At 42.6% G+C, this 17,532-nt stretch overlaps 1 protein-coding gene across 1 annotated transcript in view; it reads left to right on the forward strand.

Annotated features, from left to right (window-relative positions):
- Positions 1 to 6,411: 6,411 nt before the first annotated feature.
- The window catches only part of OTC (ornithine transcarbamylase), a 57,667-nt gene continuing 46,546 nt past the window's right edge, over positions 6,412 to 17,532 (forward strand). The window contains exons 1-3 of the mRNA XM_082864765.1: positions 6,412 to 6,747; positions 13,753 to 13,891; positions 15,359 to 15,440. Coding sequence (XP_082720891.1) covers positions 6,671 to 6,747; positions 13,753 to 13,891; positions 15,359 to 15,440 — 298 coding nt within the window. The 5' untranslated portion in view covers positions 6,412 to 6,670. The remainder of the gene's footprint in view (positions 6,748 to 13,752; positions 13,892 to 15,358; positions 15,441 to 17,532) is intronic.

The following is a 17,532-nucleotide window of genomic DNA, read 5'->3' on the forward strand; positions in this document are numbered from 1 at the left end:
ACTTACCATATAATCCAGCCATTCTACTCCTAAATATTTACCCTAGAAATAAAATTTATGTTCACACAAAAACCCATACTTAAATGCTTGTAGCAACTCTGTGTATAAGTTCCAAAACCAGGAAACAACCCAAATGTCCCTTAATGGGGAATGGATAAACAAACTGATATATCCACACAATGAAATACTAGTCAGCAATAAAAAGGAACAAACTAATGATAAACACAGCAATACAGATGACTCTCAAAGGCATTATGCTGAATGAAAGAAACCAGTCTCAAAAGATTACATAATGTACGATCCCATTCATGTTACATTCTTGAAATGGCAAAAGTATAAGGAGAAAGATCAATATGCCAGGAATTAGGGGTGAGAGGAGGGTGTGACTACAAAAGGATTTAAGGGAGAGTTCTGGGGGGACATGGAACTGTTTTTTTTTGCGGTACGCGGGCCTCTCACTACTGTGGCCTCTCCCATTGCGGAGCACAGGCTCCGGACGCGCAGGCTCAGCAGCCATGGCTCATGGGCCCAGCCGCTCCGCGGCATGTGGGATCCTCCCGGACCGGGACACGAACCCGTGTCCCCTGCATCGGCAGGCGGACTGTCAACCACTGCACCACCAGGGAAGCCCGGATGGAACTGTTTTGTATCCTGATTGTGGTGGTGGTTACACGAACCTACACATGTGTTATAACCCATAGCACCATAAACACAAAAAAGGTATTTACTGTATGCTAATTAAAAAAATTAAAAAACAACAAAGCATATCATATGTATTCATTTAACCAAAAAAAAAAGAAAGAAGAGAAAAAGAATATTGTTTTCATTTGCAGATAAGGAAACTGACTTGCCCAAGGTCATTCAACCAATAAATGATAGGTTCTGAAGTAGAACCCACACTTTTGAAATACATCATTCTTTCCCTGTTGTTACAGGAGAAATAAACCTTCAGAAACCTAAGCCCAATTTTTATTAGTTAGCGTGCATTTGGTTGCAAGTAACAAAAATCCCAATTCAGAGTGACTTAAACAAAAAGAACATTTAGTATTTTACATAACAAGGTGTCCAGTGGTAGGGAGAGTCATGAGGTTCGTTGATTTTACAACTCAATGATGTAATAAATGACCAACATTCCTTTCTTCTTTCACTCTGCCAAACCCCAGTTCCATTCTAAGGCTGCTTCTCCTCATGGTCACAGGATGGCTACTGTTCTCAGACAGAGATACATGCTTCTTTATTCATATCCAGTGGAAGATAGACTACCGGCAACAATCCCACAGAGCTTGTGACTAACGTGTGCACTGCATGCAAATGCTGTGGTTTCTTAGGATCTTAAAGACTCCAGACAACCAGCTATAAAAAGTATTTATGTAATTAGCAACACTCTGAAATAAACAGAGCTTCTCACTGCAGTAACAGCCATATGTCTTATTTGCACAGAGCTCAAATTTGCATTAGATCCTTGGCAATAGCTATGTCAAGGCTCTTAGACACTGTACCTCATGTTTGGTTAGCATGTTAAAGTTTCCCAAGCAGTGTAATAGCCCAAATTTTTAAAACCTTTAGTTGGACAGATGAGGACTCTGAGGGTCTTAGAGGAGTCAAGTCACTTGGCCAATTCACCATCAGTTAGCGACTCAGCCGGAGATCCCATTTGATCTTCAAACGTCCTTCCCATTTCCTTTACATAACATTGATTCCCTCTTCAGTGCTTAGATTTCACTAGGGAACCACAGTAGCAATTGCAAAGAAATATTGCAAGTTCATATATGATGTTTACAAGCTCTAAATGTCAGAAAACGAACATTTTTCTATATCCCCAATGGTGACATTTGGCTATTTGGAATTTTAGACTCAAGTGTGATAGAATAAACTTGAAATCATTAACTTTTCCATCTCCCTTCCCTCACCATCCAACCAATTGTCCCAATAGGTGGATTCTAATTCCTAGATCTCTCTTGCATCCATCCCTACTTTTCTATTTCCACAGCCCCAGTATGCTCTCAGGCCCTTATTATAACACAGTAACTTCTGCCTCTTTGCCTCCATTTTCTCCCCACTGCACTTCTTACACAGTGGTGCTGGATTAAGGTTTTCAAGACACAATGCAGATAATGACATATGTCCCTTTGTCTGCCCCAGCTCTAAAACTTTAATAATCTTCCTTTGACTATAGATTAAATTCTTAACTCCATAATCTGGATTTCAAGGCCCTCAACAATCTGGTTCCATTATTCATTTCCATCCTTGAGAGAATCCTCCTTTCTGGGTGGGAGTCGTTGGCAGTGGTGTACCTGAGCCAGCTCACAATGGCTTGCAAGAGCCAATCTTACGCCTCTCTTCCCAACTCTGTGTTCAGCGATGTCACTTTGGTAGCTTGAAGCTGTCCATGGTGGGAGCATTTATACCACACAAATCGGTCAATGCCACAAATCAGAGCTTTTTTTCTCTTTTTTGAGGAGCTGGTCATTAAATATTTACCAGAACACGACCAGTTGCAGGGTAACCAGGACCAAATCTAAGAGTGAGTGTTCGATATGGTATACAGGATACAAAGATGTTGACACTAAAAGCCCAAATCAGAGATGGGAGGGCCTGGGAGAAACGAATAAGAAGCAGAGCATTGAAAAATATTTGAGAAGGTAGACCTGGGCAAAGATTGGGTTCCCACAGAAGCAGACACTGAGAAAGGTATTTGGGTTCAAGTGGTATATTTGGGAGATGATCCCAGGAAGCACTGGTAGGGGTGTGAGGGAAGTGAGACAGGGAAGGGAAGGCAGCTTACAGAGGGTGAATCGACAGACAGTTTACTACCGTGGGCAATCGAGGCTTAGTCCCACTGGGGACCTTCGGAGGAGCGTGTAAAACATGCCTCATGGTTGCCCACACAGGAGTGAGGAGTTTACCCTCAGCCAGACAGCTGTGGGCACGGGCATTAAGAAGTAGCAGGGGGCTTCCCTGGTGGCGCAGTGGTTGAGAATCCGCCTGCCAATGCAGGGGACACGGGTTCGTGCCCCGGTCCGGGAAGATCCCACATGCCGTGGAGCGGCTGCGCCCGTGAGCCATGGCTGCTGAGCCTGTGCGTCTGGAGCCTGTGCTCCGCAATGGAAGAGGCCACAACAGTGAGAGGCCCACATACTGGAAAAAAAAAAAAAAAAAAAGTAGCAGGTATGCTTCCCCAGCAACAAAAGTCATTACCCTCTCACCATGATTTCTGTCCTAGGAAACACTGAAAAATGATCTGTTAAATTTATTTCTATGCCAGTATTATTGCGAATCCTAGCCAGTTGCTGTTTTATGTATTTTACATAATAAATTTCATCTGAAATAATGCTTAATCCCAAACAATGATACTATGGATGAAACTTTTAGGTAGAAGAAAATCTTTTTGGGCAGGAAGGATTTTGTACCTAAAATCACACCATAATAATAATCACTTACTGTATGTAAATGTAATAAAAAATAATAATCATTATTTATGGGATAAAAAGCAAAACAAAAACATCATATTCCAATTGTAGACTTATTTTGAATAAAGTGTTATGTCAGGAAATTTAAAAAAAATATTTATTAGGCTTCCCTGGTGGCGCAGTAGTTGGGAATATGCCTGCTAATGCAGGGGACACGGGTTCGAGCCCTGGTCTGGGAGGATCCCACACGCCGCGGAGCAACTAGGCCCATGAGCCACAACTACTGAGCCTGCGCATCTGGAGCCTGTGCTCCACAACAAGAGAGGCCGTGATAGTGAGAGGCCTGCGCACCGCGATGAAGAGTGGTCCCCGCTTGCCACAACTAGAGAAAGCCCTCGCACAGAAACGAAGACCCAACACAGCAAAAATAAATTAATTAATTAATAAACTCCTATGCCCAACATCTAAAAAAAAAAATTATTTATTTATTATTTATTTTTGGCTGTGTTGGGTCTTCGTTGCTGCGTGTGGGCTTTCTCTAGTTGCGGCGAGTGGCTACTCTTCATTGCGGTGCGCAGGCTTCTCATTGCGGTGGCTTCTCTTGTTGTGGAGCACAGGCTCTAGGCGCGCAGGCTTCAGTAGTTGTGGCACGCGGGCTTCAGTAGTTGTGGCTCACAGGCTCTAGAGCGCAGGCTCATTAGTTGTGGTGTACGGGCTTAGTTGCTCGGCGGCATGTGGGATCTTCCCAGACCAGGGCTTGAGCCTGTGTCCCCTGCATTGGCAGGTGGATTCTTAACCACTGCACCACCCGGGAAGTCTCTTATGTAGGAAATTAAAAAAAAAAAAGTGGCAGGTATGTAGGTGAAGACAGAATGCCAAGGGGATACAGACAGGACATGGACACTCATGGTTTTGTGCTTTTCATATTGGTCTTGGTGGTGGCAGGGCTTCATTTAAACGGTCAATGATAGAGTGAATCCACCCCTCCAAATGTTGTTACCCCACACACCCTATTTGTTCCTTCCTCTGGGTCTACTCACAGCTTCCATCCTTTGCTGTAATATCGTTTGTAACCCCCTCCAGTTTTGACAATTCCCTAATTCTTCCCAATTCATCAAGGACCAGTGCCACTTCCTTCAGGAACCCCATCTAATCCCCAACCCCCATTGATGGAAGCTGGATGATGGACACTCCAAGCTGGAGGTCCCATAGGGCCTGAAGCAAGGGAGCAGGGAACAACCCCTACCCTCTTGGTTAGAATGCACAGGGTCAGGGGACAGAGACAGAAGTTGTGCTCTGGAGTCAGTCCAAATGGTGAACTCCATGTGAGAAAGGACTCACCATTCCTGGTTATCACTCTATCCCTCAGAGCCAAAGCAGGCAGTTGAAGTGGAATTAAAGGAGTCGGGGGCGGGTCCATAAGAGCACCTGTACAAATTCTGAGGACGAATGGAAAACCCTGTATGGTGTTTTTCCACACCTGTAACACAGATGTCTGTTGAGATAGTTTGTCTTTTGAGATTTAGTGACATTACCTTTAAGCTCATCCCACTTGTGGTAAGGTGCCTCTCTTGCAATCTCTCTGGGGGTTATGGGGGGGGTAAGTTTTTCTTAGTCCCTCCGGGGGAACTGAGCTCTCACCTCCATAGAATGACGAGGGTTTATGAGTCACTTTGGAATCTCAGCAGTGCTGCCCACATTCCCCACCACACCACGGCAGACACTTCTCGATTCTTCCCCGAGTGTTGTTCAGATGAGTTGTTTGCGTGGGTAGCACATTTGACTGAAGATGTGGGCTTTATACTAGCATTCAGTTGAATGCAGTTTATCGTCTTCTCTTCTAGTCTCCCTGCAAACATCCAGTTTCCTTCCCTGTATTAGGTAGAGTGGATTTACTCTCTAAAACCTATCCAACAACTGGCCCGTTCTGCCTCTTCAACGATGCTTTAAGGTGATCTTCTCAAACAAAGCTGCCTTCTCTTCTCCCACGTGGAGCATTCATTCTCTACCTTCTCACCTCTGCACCTCTGCAAGCAGTCTGCCTGGAATAGTCTTTCCAGAACAGATTAGCCAGAGGTTTGGAAATCGCAGTCTTTCCCTCTCTTTATCCCACCTCATCCTCTGTGAGTACAAGGGAATCGTGTCAATAAATTTCCCTGCTGATATTAATTATGACATCACGACCATCCCTGCCCCTGAAGTGGCCATAGTTGGCTTTTAAACGACACTTTTTTTTTTTTGCATTCCACAAACATCTAGCAAGTGCTTACCTTGCCCTCCCACCCTCCCCACTTAGAGTTCTCTCCCTTCCCTGTATTATGGATATTTATTTACAGATATATGACCCTTACTGAACTGTAAGCTCTGCAAAGGCGAGATCATCTTCCTTCCCTGAAATTGCAGCCTAGCCCAGTATCCGACACAGAACAGATTTTGAAAATAACTGATTTCTAACTGTGGATGAATGAATGAGTGTGAAGCTTTGGATGGCCCCTTAGTGATCCGGAGAGGCTGCCAGGGGAGGAACATTTGGTACCCCACCTCCCTGCTTCTGCTGAGTATGGGTTTCTGCTGGAATTATTAGGCAACCCCTTATTTATTGAAGACCTACTATGTGCAAGGCACAGTGGGAGCTCCAGGACAGAGATCTTTTTACTCCATCTCCATCCCCACTCCAGCTTTTTGCCACACACACACAAGTACCTTCCAGGGCACATCTTTCTATTTGTTTTTGTAGAAAGGCTGGGACTTGGAGGAAAGTGATATCACTGGAAATACTCAGGGATGTCACGTCTACATCTGGAGTTTTGCACTGCCAACTCGCATTTTTGGAATGAGTTATTTCTGTTCCTTCACAGCAGCCAGCACTGCAGTGTCTTGCATATATTATACACCCAACGAGTACTTGTCAATTGATTTTGTACGAGTATGTGACAGCATAAATATATTATGAGAAATGAGGAGTCTGTGCACCAAAAGAGTCAGGATTCCTTCTCCAAGAAAAACAAAACAAAACCCAAAACAAACAAAAAAAAAACCCACAGTGGTGGATTGGAGCTTGGCTTAAAGTTCAAATGCTCCTGGACCCTGCCCTGCAGTATCTCTAACCAGGGGAATTTGATAAGGTAGTTGAAGGGTGATATTACCTTTGCTCTCTCACTGTAATCAAAAGGACTCTTAGCTTTCAGGTGGACCCCACTGGCTACCTTGGTGCGGCGTTTTCAAGAGCACAGAATCATCCTTTTCACTATCGAAAGAATATGCTGTTTAATTTGAGGATCCTGTTGAACAAGGCAGCTCTTAGAAACGGTCACAGTTTCGCGGTTCGAAATTATCGGTAAGTGATGGCCAGAGATTTGAGTCTGACTTAGGAACCGTGGTGATAAATGAAACTCTATTCTGCAGAGAAGTGCAGCCTCCTAAGGCCTCTTTCTGCAGGGTATAGTGCCAGGTTCTACCCTTGTTGGAGACAACTGTCTCTAATTCCAGCTGAGCTTTCATTTCTCGGTCCTCTGTAATCAGATTTCATGGGGCGCTGGGAGGTGACGGCGGGTTGGGGGGGCGACTAACCGTGGCACGTATAACAGACTAAATGCTCTGGACATCTTCCATTTGTGTACATACTAAAGGAGCAACTGGCTGAAGGAAATGAGAGGAACTAATCTCCACAGGGCCTTCAGCTTGTATTTGGGTTTGCCTGAAAACAATATATCATTCTGGGGCATGGTGATTGATTCGATCTTTAAAAAAACAGACCCCAAAAGAACGACTACATAAATATTTACAAAGTTGCATCCTCCTCACAGCCAACTGGCCATGCCTGCGGTCGAAGGTGGTGTGGAGTGTGTCCCTGGGGAAGAGGACAAGGGTGACGGGTTAATCGGGGAAGTAAGGCCATCAAATCTGGACATCGTTGCCAGAAAGCTTCTAGAGTAACTGCCTGTTAACAATCAGAATTTTCCCAGTGCCTCTTGACAACCGAAACCAACCTCAAAATGACCTCAATGACTCTTAAAGTTAGAAGCTTCTAGTCTGAAGGTTTCTCCCACTGTTAGGAAGTGGCCCTGTGATTTGTGGCCCTGGGCCTCCCTTCTCTGGGCCGCCTGACAGCTCTGGACCCTCTGGACTCTACCACTAGCACCACTCAGAAGCCAGAACAACATTGTAAATGATATTGTAAAGTTGGGACCTCAGAGCCACAGAAAAATGCCTTCTCCTATTTTACAGATAAGGTAAATGAGGTCCAGAGAGATTACGGGGTTTACTAGTTAGTGCCAGAGTTAGACTATATAAACCAAGCATCTGGAGGAAAGCTCAGGTTTAGAGTCTAAAGAACTGGGTTCAAGGCCTGGCACTACCACTCGCTGGCTATAGAACCTTGAGCAAGTCACTAAACTTTTCTGTGATGTTGCTTCACTTATAAAATGGGAGAAAGAGTAATACCCGCTCTGCCTACATGACAGGGTGCTTCAATCATTTATTTAATAAACACTTATTGAGCACCTACTTCGTGCCACGCCCTAAGCAAGGTGTTGGAGATACGGTGGTAAATAAGGTAAATAAGTTATTTCATTCCAGACACATGAAATCACAGTCTAGCAATAATCAGTGAGATAATGTGTGTGAAAACTGTCAAGTGACAGGCAAATGTTCATTATTTTATCATTCCATCCCGCTGAGTTACATCAGATAAAAGTGCGATGAAATTTCATTCCACGGTTTTTAACAAAGACTCGTCACTGAGCTGGAAATAATCAACTGAATGAAAAACCAAAGCTTGGAGCTTAAACTTACACTCCTCTTTGAAAATCACAGTGATGACTGATTGTTTTTTTTTTACCATTATTACAGGCTAAATTTTTGCAAGTAAAAACCTCTTCCAAATATTTAGGCATTTGGGGGCATTTACTAAGATTCTATTTTCTCTATCCAGTAGCTAGACTATGATTCTGAAAATCCTGGCTAGCCATCTCTCACAGTGAATGGGGACTGAGGCAAACGCATGGCTAAATCAGCCCAAATCCATACCTGCTATTTGAAAATATGAAAGCCTCAAATCACTCATGTCATTAGAAACTACAGAGCATGAGTCTCTACTGAAAAATGGCATAACACTGAAACGGTGTCCTCTTCAGGTGGCGTGAGTATTTTTCTTTCCTGCTCTTTTGGTTAGCCACCCTACCTGCCAGCTAGATGATTTCAGAATTGCTGATCTCCAATAAGACCTATAATCTTTGACGACCCCTTAACAATAGAGAAAATCTCCCCATTATCTCGGCCTGTATGGTACTTTTACTTTGATTTTCAGCTTTCTGCAGAGATTCGGGTTCTTCTGCATCCCCCCACTCCCCCATTCTCCCCTCCCCACCCCTGTCTCTCTTGGGAAAGGCGGAGGGCGCTTGTTACATACCATGTGAGTGTAGCGCTAGAGAGTAGTAGGAAATATGTGGTTAGGGTTTGGCAGTGCCACAAAATAGGGACTGCACAGTTTTGAAGCGAGCAGCCGTATCCCATGGGCATGATAAAATGACTGCTCAAGTGAGGCTGCAGCCATCTACACAGGCTCCCGGATCAATCATTTTTAGTCAGTAATTTTTTCTTTTCTTTTCTTTCTTTTTTTTTTTTTTTTTTACAAAATCAATAGGATCAGACACCAAGACTGCCGAGAACACCCAATCCATAGGCTTTTCATCTCACAAACAAGGCTCTAGAGCCTGGCTGTGTTTGGATAATAGACAGTGTCCTATGATTTGCTCCTATTAAGGAAACCACTTATAGCTTTTAAAGAAACCACAAAAATAATATCTTTCTTTATCAGAGAAGACCAACTTGTAAGTGCAGTTCAATTTCATCTCACAAATAGAAATTTCTTCAGAGAATATTGAGCTAAGCCACCCAATTCTGTGGAGGTTATGCATCGGAGCTGGAGGTGACTGGTTTTCAGGTATTTCATTCCAGGCCTCTCTAAGGGCTTACAGAACTCATTAAGTTCCCTTCATCCCACACACATGCCGATCTATACATACGTGGACATGCAGACGAAGCAATTACAGGCCATCCACGCTCTTGTGTAGAGGAGAGAAAACAGTCCTCTTTGATTATTCACATTTTCCATCATAATTGAAAATGAGTGCCTTTTAAAAAACATATTTCTTGGGGCTTCCCTGGCGGCACAGTGGTTAAGAATCCACCTGTCAATGCAGGGGACATGGGTTCGAGCCCTGGTCTGGGAAGATCCCACATACCGCGGAGCAACTAAGCCCGTGCGCCACAACTACTGAGCCTGCGCTCTAGAGCCCGCGAGCCACAACTAGTGAAGCCCGCGTGGCACAACTACTGAAGCCTGCCCGCCTAGAGCCCATGCTCCGCAACAAGAGAAGCCACTGCAATGAGAAGCCCGCGCACTGCAACGAAGAGTAGCCCCCGTTCACCGCAACTAGAGAAAGCCTGTGCGCAGCAACGAAGACCCAATGCAGCCAAAAAGAAATTAATTAAAACAAAACAACAACAACAAAACATATTTCTTCACTTCAGAAAATTATACAAGGCATGAGACCAGGAATGGAATGGGGTCATTATGTTTCCCTTGGCCAACAGCAGAATTGGGGTTTTATTCCTAGTTTGTTATTTTTAGTGATTTAATAATTTAACTAAGATAAAAGAAGTAGAGGCGGTCACAGTTTTTCGACAGTTTCGCGTTTCCAGCCCTTTAATAGTAGGTCTGCACGAATCCTCATCCCACTCTTCAATTTTCAGATGAGGGCAAAGTTTTACAGTTTTAGAATACTGACTATCTAAGGTATCTTAGAAACCATCTAGTCACCCAGTTATCAATAGTAATTTATACCACATATGAGCATGTGGCAACAGTGACAAATGTTGCAGGTATATTTTTACTAATAAATTATTATTATTGTTAATAATAGAGAAATTTGGAAATGATTTGTGCTTTTATTTTCCAAATCAATAGGGTCATATTCAAGTGTTTTGTGAAAAGAGGGTCACTCTCCCTGCCTTGCGTTGCAATATACCTTTCTGAGATGGAAAGAAAGGGATGAAATTAAATTTAGGCCACTGAGAATTCAGATGGCTCCAGTATGGCCTGTGGGAAATCTTGTATTTATGAACTTCATGAGCGTTGTGGAAGTCAAAGACATGAAGGATCACTGATTTGTAGTTCATTTTCTTACTTTTTCAGATGAGGAATTAATGCCAAAAATGGAAAATGATCTTCCCAAGGTCATAGTTGAACTAGGACTCGAATTTGAATATTTAAAACCACTGCACTTTTCATTCCACTGCTTTGATGACTTCGATCCTTCCAAATTGATCAAATTGGCCAATCTCCCCTTGTTCAATATCCCCCCATCCTCTCCCCCACCTTGTTTAAAAGATATAGCCAAAATCTCAGTAAAGACGAAAAAAACACCAAGAAAATATGCCTTTTGTATCAGTCTGCAATGTTAAAGAAACACCAAAATCTCTGCCATAAGGCCCACTGGCCCTCTCTTATGCCTCCAGAAGCTAAAGTCTTTATCGCAAACTCTCCATGGGGATCAAAATATCATTTAACACTGAATTTTTTCCTACTCTGGCAAAGTCAGTTTCTGACTGACCACATTTTACTCGAATTAAGCACTTTCTCTTCCAACAAAATACAATTATACAAGGGAACACATCCAGGTTGCCCCCGCTACTCCAAACAATTTACTAGAGTTGGAAAATGCAGACTGTAGCAATGAAAGGTTTCATTCTGCCAATAGAGAATGCTCTTCCATTTTCTAGCTAGGAAGATATTTGGGTGAAGCTAACACAAGGGTCTTCTATTACCTTGGCCTAACTTCTTAGCATTCAGTGGTCTGGGGTGAAGAAATCTCTGTAATTATTTTTTCAAGGGATAAAATTAATGTAACAAACGAGTCTTGCCTTTTTCAAAAGCTCTGCTATAACCGACTGCCGTGACAGTTTTGACAGAAAATCTGTATGTGGTTCCCATTGTTTTCTCCAATATTGTATTCTCCCCGTTATGTGTTGGCTGAAGAATGATAATGTGGTTTAGGTCTGGTTTACCAAGGAGACACACTTGAGTACAAAGAGACCAAGCATTTTATGGGAACACTAAAATAGTGATTCTGGCCTTGGTCTGGCTCATGAACTAGAGTAGGCTGCTTCCAACTGAAGCACTGGGTCTCTGTGAGAACTTAATAGCCCTTTAGGCCAGCGGTTTTATCTAGCTAACTCGCGTGTGAGTTTATCACCAGAAAGCAAGAAATGCTTGATACGGACAGGAAAAAAGGGGTCTGTGGAGGAGGCATTTCAACATGGTACAATTGTGGAGGCTTTTTACTTTTCTCTAATTTTTAAGTAGCTTAGGAAAGAGGTGTGGCAACTCCATTTTGGAGCAGAGGGGAGGAGACAGCAAACAGGATAGGAATTTAAACTGGAACCATTGTGTTTGCTTTCCTTCCAGTGATAAATTTTCCTGGTTAGCTCTTGATATCTATGAAAAACAACTCTTTTTCCCAAGACAACATTTCCTGCCCCGCCTCCCGGACAGAATTGAGAAAGGCGGTGGCTGCTCTAATGATTTTTCAATGGTGTAAACAGTACGACCCCCTTCACCAGGTGAGATACAGTTTTTAAAAAATTTTCCAGTTAATTACTCCAACTCTCACAGGCTAGTATGACAGATTTACAAGATCTACCTTTCCACTCTTTTTGTCCCCAAGAACCCAGGGGACTTACTCTGTCCAAAAGGGGTTCACGGAAAGAGGTAACCAAAATATTGGTATAGTTCATTATTAATGTACTTCGGATTTGGCCCTCACAGTGCTATGGGCAAAAACTTATCCCACCAGGTCCTCTCACCAGTTTTCCAGGTTTTTGCACTTGACACAGGCTGCTATGCATAGGATCCAAGGTTATAATGCTTTGGTTTCACATGCATATGTCCAACCATTGTTCCTAGTAGTGCAAATACAATACTGGAGTGGTTGAGCCCTAGAGGATTTCAGCTTTAGCAACATACTAGACCACAGTCAAGTCTCCTCCATGACTCTTAGGTCTTGTGTCCAGCCTAGGCCACAGGCCATACTTGCTCTTGCCTCAACATTAATTCTGTTTGGGGGGGCTCTTGGTATCTTTTTTGTCTTCAGACTTTAGTCATGGCATTGAAAATCCATCATGGTGGATGTCTCTAAATTTATTCTCAGAAATCTGCTGAATTTCTTTTTAAAAAAATTTTATTTATTTATTTTATTTTTGGCTGCATTGGGTCCTCGTTGCTGGGCACAGGCTTTTCTCTAGTTGCGGCGAACGGAGGCTACTCTTCGTTGCGGTGCATGGGCTTCTCATTGTGGTGGCTTCTCTTGTTGTGGAGCATGGGCTCTAGGTGTGCGGGCTTCAGTAGTTGTGGCACGAGGGCTCAGTAGTTGTGGTGCGCGGGCTCAGTAGTTGTGGCGCACAGGCTCAGTAGTTGTGGCTCGCGGGCTCTAGAGCGCAGGCTCAGTAGTTGTGGCACACGGGCTTAGTTGCTCCGCGGCATGTGGGATCTTCCTGGACCAGGGCTCGAACCTGTGTCCCCTGCACCGGCAGGTGGAATTTTAACCACTGTGCCACCAGGGAAGCCCTGCAGTACATTTCTTAAAGTTAAAAAAAAATCATTGTTATTATTACACATGCTTTTACTGAGACTCTTTGAGGGAATAAAGTAAGCAGAGGACTTTTTTCCCCCTAAAAGTTAATAGAAAAGCCACAGGGTGCATTGTATCTGACCAGGGACAATAAAGAACAAATCTTCAAGAACAGATCTGAAGGGCAGTAGAGGGAAAAGAATGAAATTGTTTTCTATTATATGTACATAACAAATTCTGTTTGTACCACTGAATGACTTCAATGATAATAGCTAAAATTTATCAAATACTTATTATATGCCAGACACTGTCTGATTTCCATGTATTAAATCATTTCATCCTTACAACAACCCTATAAGATTATTATACTCATTTTCTAGGTGAGAAATTTAGGTGCAGAGAGAGTTTAGGTGACTTGCCTAACTAATACATAACAAAGCCACTCATACGGTTATTTCCAGCAGAGAAGAATTCAGCCTCTTTCCTCAAATTTTTCTTTTCTCTCAACATTCAGGATGCTGGCTATCTGAAATGTAAACCACAGCCATATCAATTTTAAGGCATTAGCACTTTGCAGAGACACATGAGGCTACACATTTGCAATGTTGCTATGTGTTTGCTATGTTTTGTGTCAAGGATTAAACAATGAATTACCATAGGACATAGATTTTGTTTTCTTAAATGTATAGTTCTCTTTTTCTTTTTTGTAGATGTGGACAACCACTACAAAATAAAGTACAGCTAAAGGGTCGTGACCTCCTCACTCTAAAGAACTTTACAGGAGAAGAGATTAAGTATATGCTATGGCTATCAGCAGATCTGAAATACAGGATAAAACAGAAAGGAGAGGTATGTAGCATTTCCACACTACCTTCCACTGCTACCAATCAGCCTTTTTAATGACAGCCTTTCCAGAGAAAGAGGGAAAAGAAAATACATTAAAATTCCTAAACAGTAGCTAAGTAATGAAACTACACAGGCAAGGTAATTGATTATCACTGAGTGTACAGGCATATAAAAAGCATAAAAATCAGTTATTCAATGACAATTCATTGCATTTCTTTCATGTGGAATGTTGAAAGTCATTACTAACTGAATCAGAACCTAAGGAATCATTTCTCTGGAAGGATTTTATTTTTATACCTTTTTTCTTTTCTCTGTGTGTTTTCTATCAAATGAAAAATAAGGATGATACATTTTTTCTAGCAACAAATTTCAATTGTGGATGAATATCAGATATATCATCATTAGGATAATTTTTAAAAATTCAGGATGATGTGACAGTGTTAAAAAATTTAGATTAGCAAATAAACAACTGAATGGTAACCAAGTGGGAGAAGAGATGGGATATGGTGCCTTGCGGGAAGCATTATTCTGCATTTTAAGCAATTTATGTTTGAAACACGCTTAATTAATGCAGCAGCTTCATTTAGACTGCTTAATTGTGAAAGTGTTTTCGTATTCCAAGCTTGCTCAGAAGCATTTGAAAGAGCTGGTTTCAGGTTGAGAAAGTTTTACACAACCTTGATTTTCTTATCTAGTTCACTAGCTCTCCAAGTTCCTAAGAACGAACTGAAAATAGGAGTGACTCCAACTGCTATGGGTTCCTATAGAAGACCTTGAAATAAGGAGAAAATGTCCCCCAAGATCCCAGGCTTTTTGTTCTTCACACCTCGTGGTGAGGAAGGTTAGCTGGCAGGAATGTGTTTGTTCTAGAACTCATCCTACTGGGAAGTCCATCTACAGAAGAGGAAGGAGGTAGAGCTCCACCCCACACCCAAACTCTCCAGATTGTTTCCACATGACTTCTAGGAACAAAGTCTTTGCACTCTCACAAGGATGCGTGATGAAAGTGTAGCTGAAACTCTGGAGCTTCATCTTTAGGAGCCTGAGTACCCCACGTTGCGACAGAGAAGCACATTCCTAGCTGAGAAAACACTTCTGAACCAAGCGTCTTCAAGGGCATTGAACACTGGTAGAGGTTTTCACGGATTTAAGTAAGAAGATGGCTCCAGTGTGAAATATTAATAAACTTTGGAACAAATGTTCAGGTTGAACCCAGAGCAACTAATAGTACTTTCTCATTACGTGTCAGTAAGCTGTGGGCGTTCCTGCTCCCTTCCCCCATTTGTATACAACATGAAAAAAACCACTTTAAATTCACTGTTTAAATAACATGTGAACACTTGTTCGGGAACAGTGTTAATTATTCTACATTTTCTGATAATGTAAAGAATAAGTTTTGAAACGTAATCCTTGCTATTGGATATAAAATGTATATTTCATTTTAATTGTATTCTTGTCCTTGACTTTCAGTATTTGCCTTTACTGCAAGGAAAGTCCTTAGGCATGATTTTTGAAAAAAGAAGTACTCGAACAAGATTGTCCACAGAAACAGGTGAGTCCATAGACAAACTTGGACTTGTGTTGAAGAGGGGGCCAGAGGGTGAGGACCTGGGAGGAGTAGCCCAGTGGGGGGATTTGTTTGTCTCTTTGGCAACAACAAAGGGCAAACACTGTCACTGAGAATGGGTAGCGCAAGCCTCTGAATGCTCTTCCCAATTCTCATAGAACCTGCAAGCAGAGGGATGAGTCTCATCTGTAGGGATTCCATGAGGACTTGGGCAGAAGTCCCAAATAATTCTTCATGTTCAGTACAGAATGTCAGTGGGCATAAATTCTCAGGCCTCCAACTCATGTCAGCAAGAAATGTGTATTTTTCTAACATATAAAGAACTTTTCCTTGTTTGTATCAATTTTGCTGGATGATGGAAACACTCTCTGCAACGCTAGGCAATCCTCAGTTGTTTAAAAAGTGTTTACTGTGTCAGTTTAGGGTCTCTTCCCCTTTTCCCCACAGTCATGGTTAAGTCCTGGAGAGTATCTCAATGTCCAGGCATCTAAGAGCTATGGGGATCTGGTCACTGGTCATCAGGACATCATCATCACATGGCTATGCTGAAATCTGCAGAGACTTCTGAACCTTGGACCAGACCTGTTTGACCTTGACTGGCTCCCATTTACTGTGCAGTTTGCTTTACTCTGATCACAGGATCTGAGCTATCTCTTGGTTTGGCTCTCTCAACCTCTTGGCGGCTCTGCACGCCACAATGGGCACAGAGATATTGCAAGGCTCTCTCTACTCTACCGTTCCTTCCTCTTTCTGGGTGCTAGGCAGTTCTAGAACATTTGCTCCCTCCTAGAACGCTGCCTTAAAAGCAAGACACAGGTGATCTCAGCTCTGGGGTTCCCCAAACTCATCTGAAATTTCCATCATGCTCCCCACCCTTCAGTCCCTGGCTTGGGGGACCGACAGCAAGATACAGTGTCAAAAGTCTATTTCTGTTGCTTCTTCGCTCTTGCAGCTTTTCTTCCCCTTCCAGTTCCCAGGTGATAAAGCAAGAGGAAAAACTGGCTCTGACTATCCATGTATTCTTTCAAGTCTGTTGTTTGTGCCTGAAATCCTAAGCTGTTGAAACTCAAAATTTCTTTTTTCTCAAACTATGATCTCTGTAATGAGTTTCAAAAAGTCTGTTTTGAAACTCATAAGCCATACATCACCTCTTGTTTCTCTCTGCATTTCTGCTCCATCAGACCTCCCTTGAATCAATAATATGACTGCCCAAATGAGCAAATGGATAGGACTGAGGAAAAGGTACCACAAACAAAAACATGTTGGTTGATCCTTTGCATATCTTATCCTACTTACAAGCATCAGAGCTTTCTAGGGTTCAGAAGCAAACAACTACTTCATGCAATTCTTGCCTTGTAATGATCAGCAATGAGGTGCCTCAAATACATAACAAAATGGAGTTTAGAGTGATCAAGTGACTTGCTAAGTTCATGCAATTAATACAAATTGGCACCAGGATTCAGATCTCATGTTTACTGTTCTTACTAATGCACTCCCCTTGCCCTTTGAGAGAAGGAAGGAGGAAGAAAGGAAACATATAAGGTGTCATCTAATCTTTAAAGTCCTAGGAAGAAAACTGCTGAGAACATTTTGCTCTTTAAAGCTGGGTTCTTTAAAAGGTCACAATGACATTGACGTTTAGTAAAGGAAAAATGAATATTGCATAAGCCAGTCAGTAATTCTGAAATTCTGCTCCTTTTCAACATTGGTTATCATCTTTTAAAATCATTAGCACTTAAGAGAGGTGTTCTTTTTTGAAGTCATCAAAAGAATTGATTAATATGGGCTTCCCTGGTGGTGCAGTGGTTGAGGGTCCGCCTGCTGATGCAGGGGACACGGGTTCGTGCCCCGGTCCAGGAAGATCCCACATGCCGCGGAGCGGCTGGGCCCGTGAGCCGTGGCCGCTGAGCCTGCGCGTCCGGAGCCTGTGCTCTGCAACGGGAGAGGCCACAGCAGTGAGAGGCCCGCGTACCGCAAAAAAAAAAAAAAAAAAAAAAAAGAATCGATTAATATATAGAAATTTCTCAATTTTAAGTTTCTTTCAGATTATTTTTTCTTGGTTCTTAGTGTTGTCTAC

The sequence above is a fragment of the Leucopleurus acutus genome (genome assembly GCF_964270905.1).
Source record: "Leucopleurus acutus genome assembly, chromosome: X".
In the NCBI taxonomy this organism is placed as follows: Eukaryota; Metazoa; Chordata; class Mammalia; order Artiodactyla; family Delphinidae; genus Leucopleurus; species Leucopleurus acutus.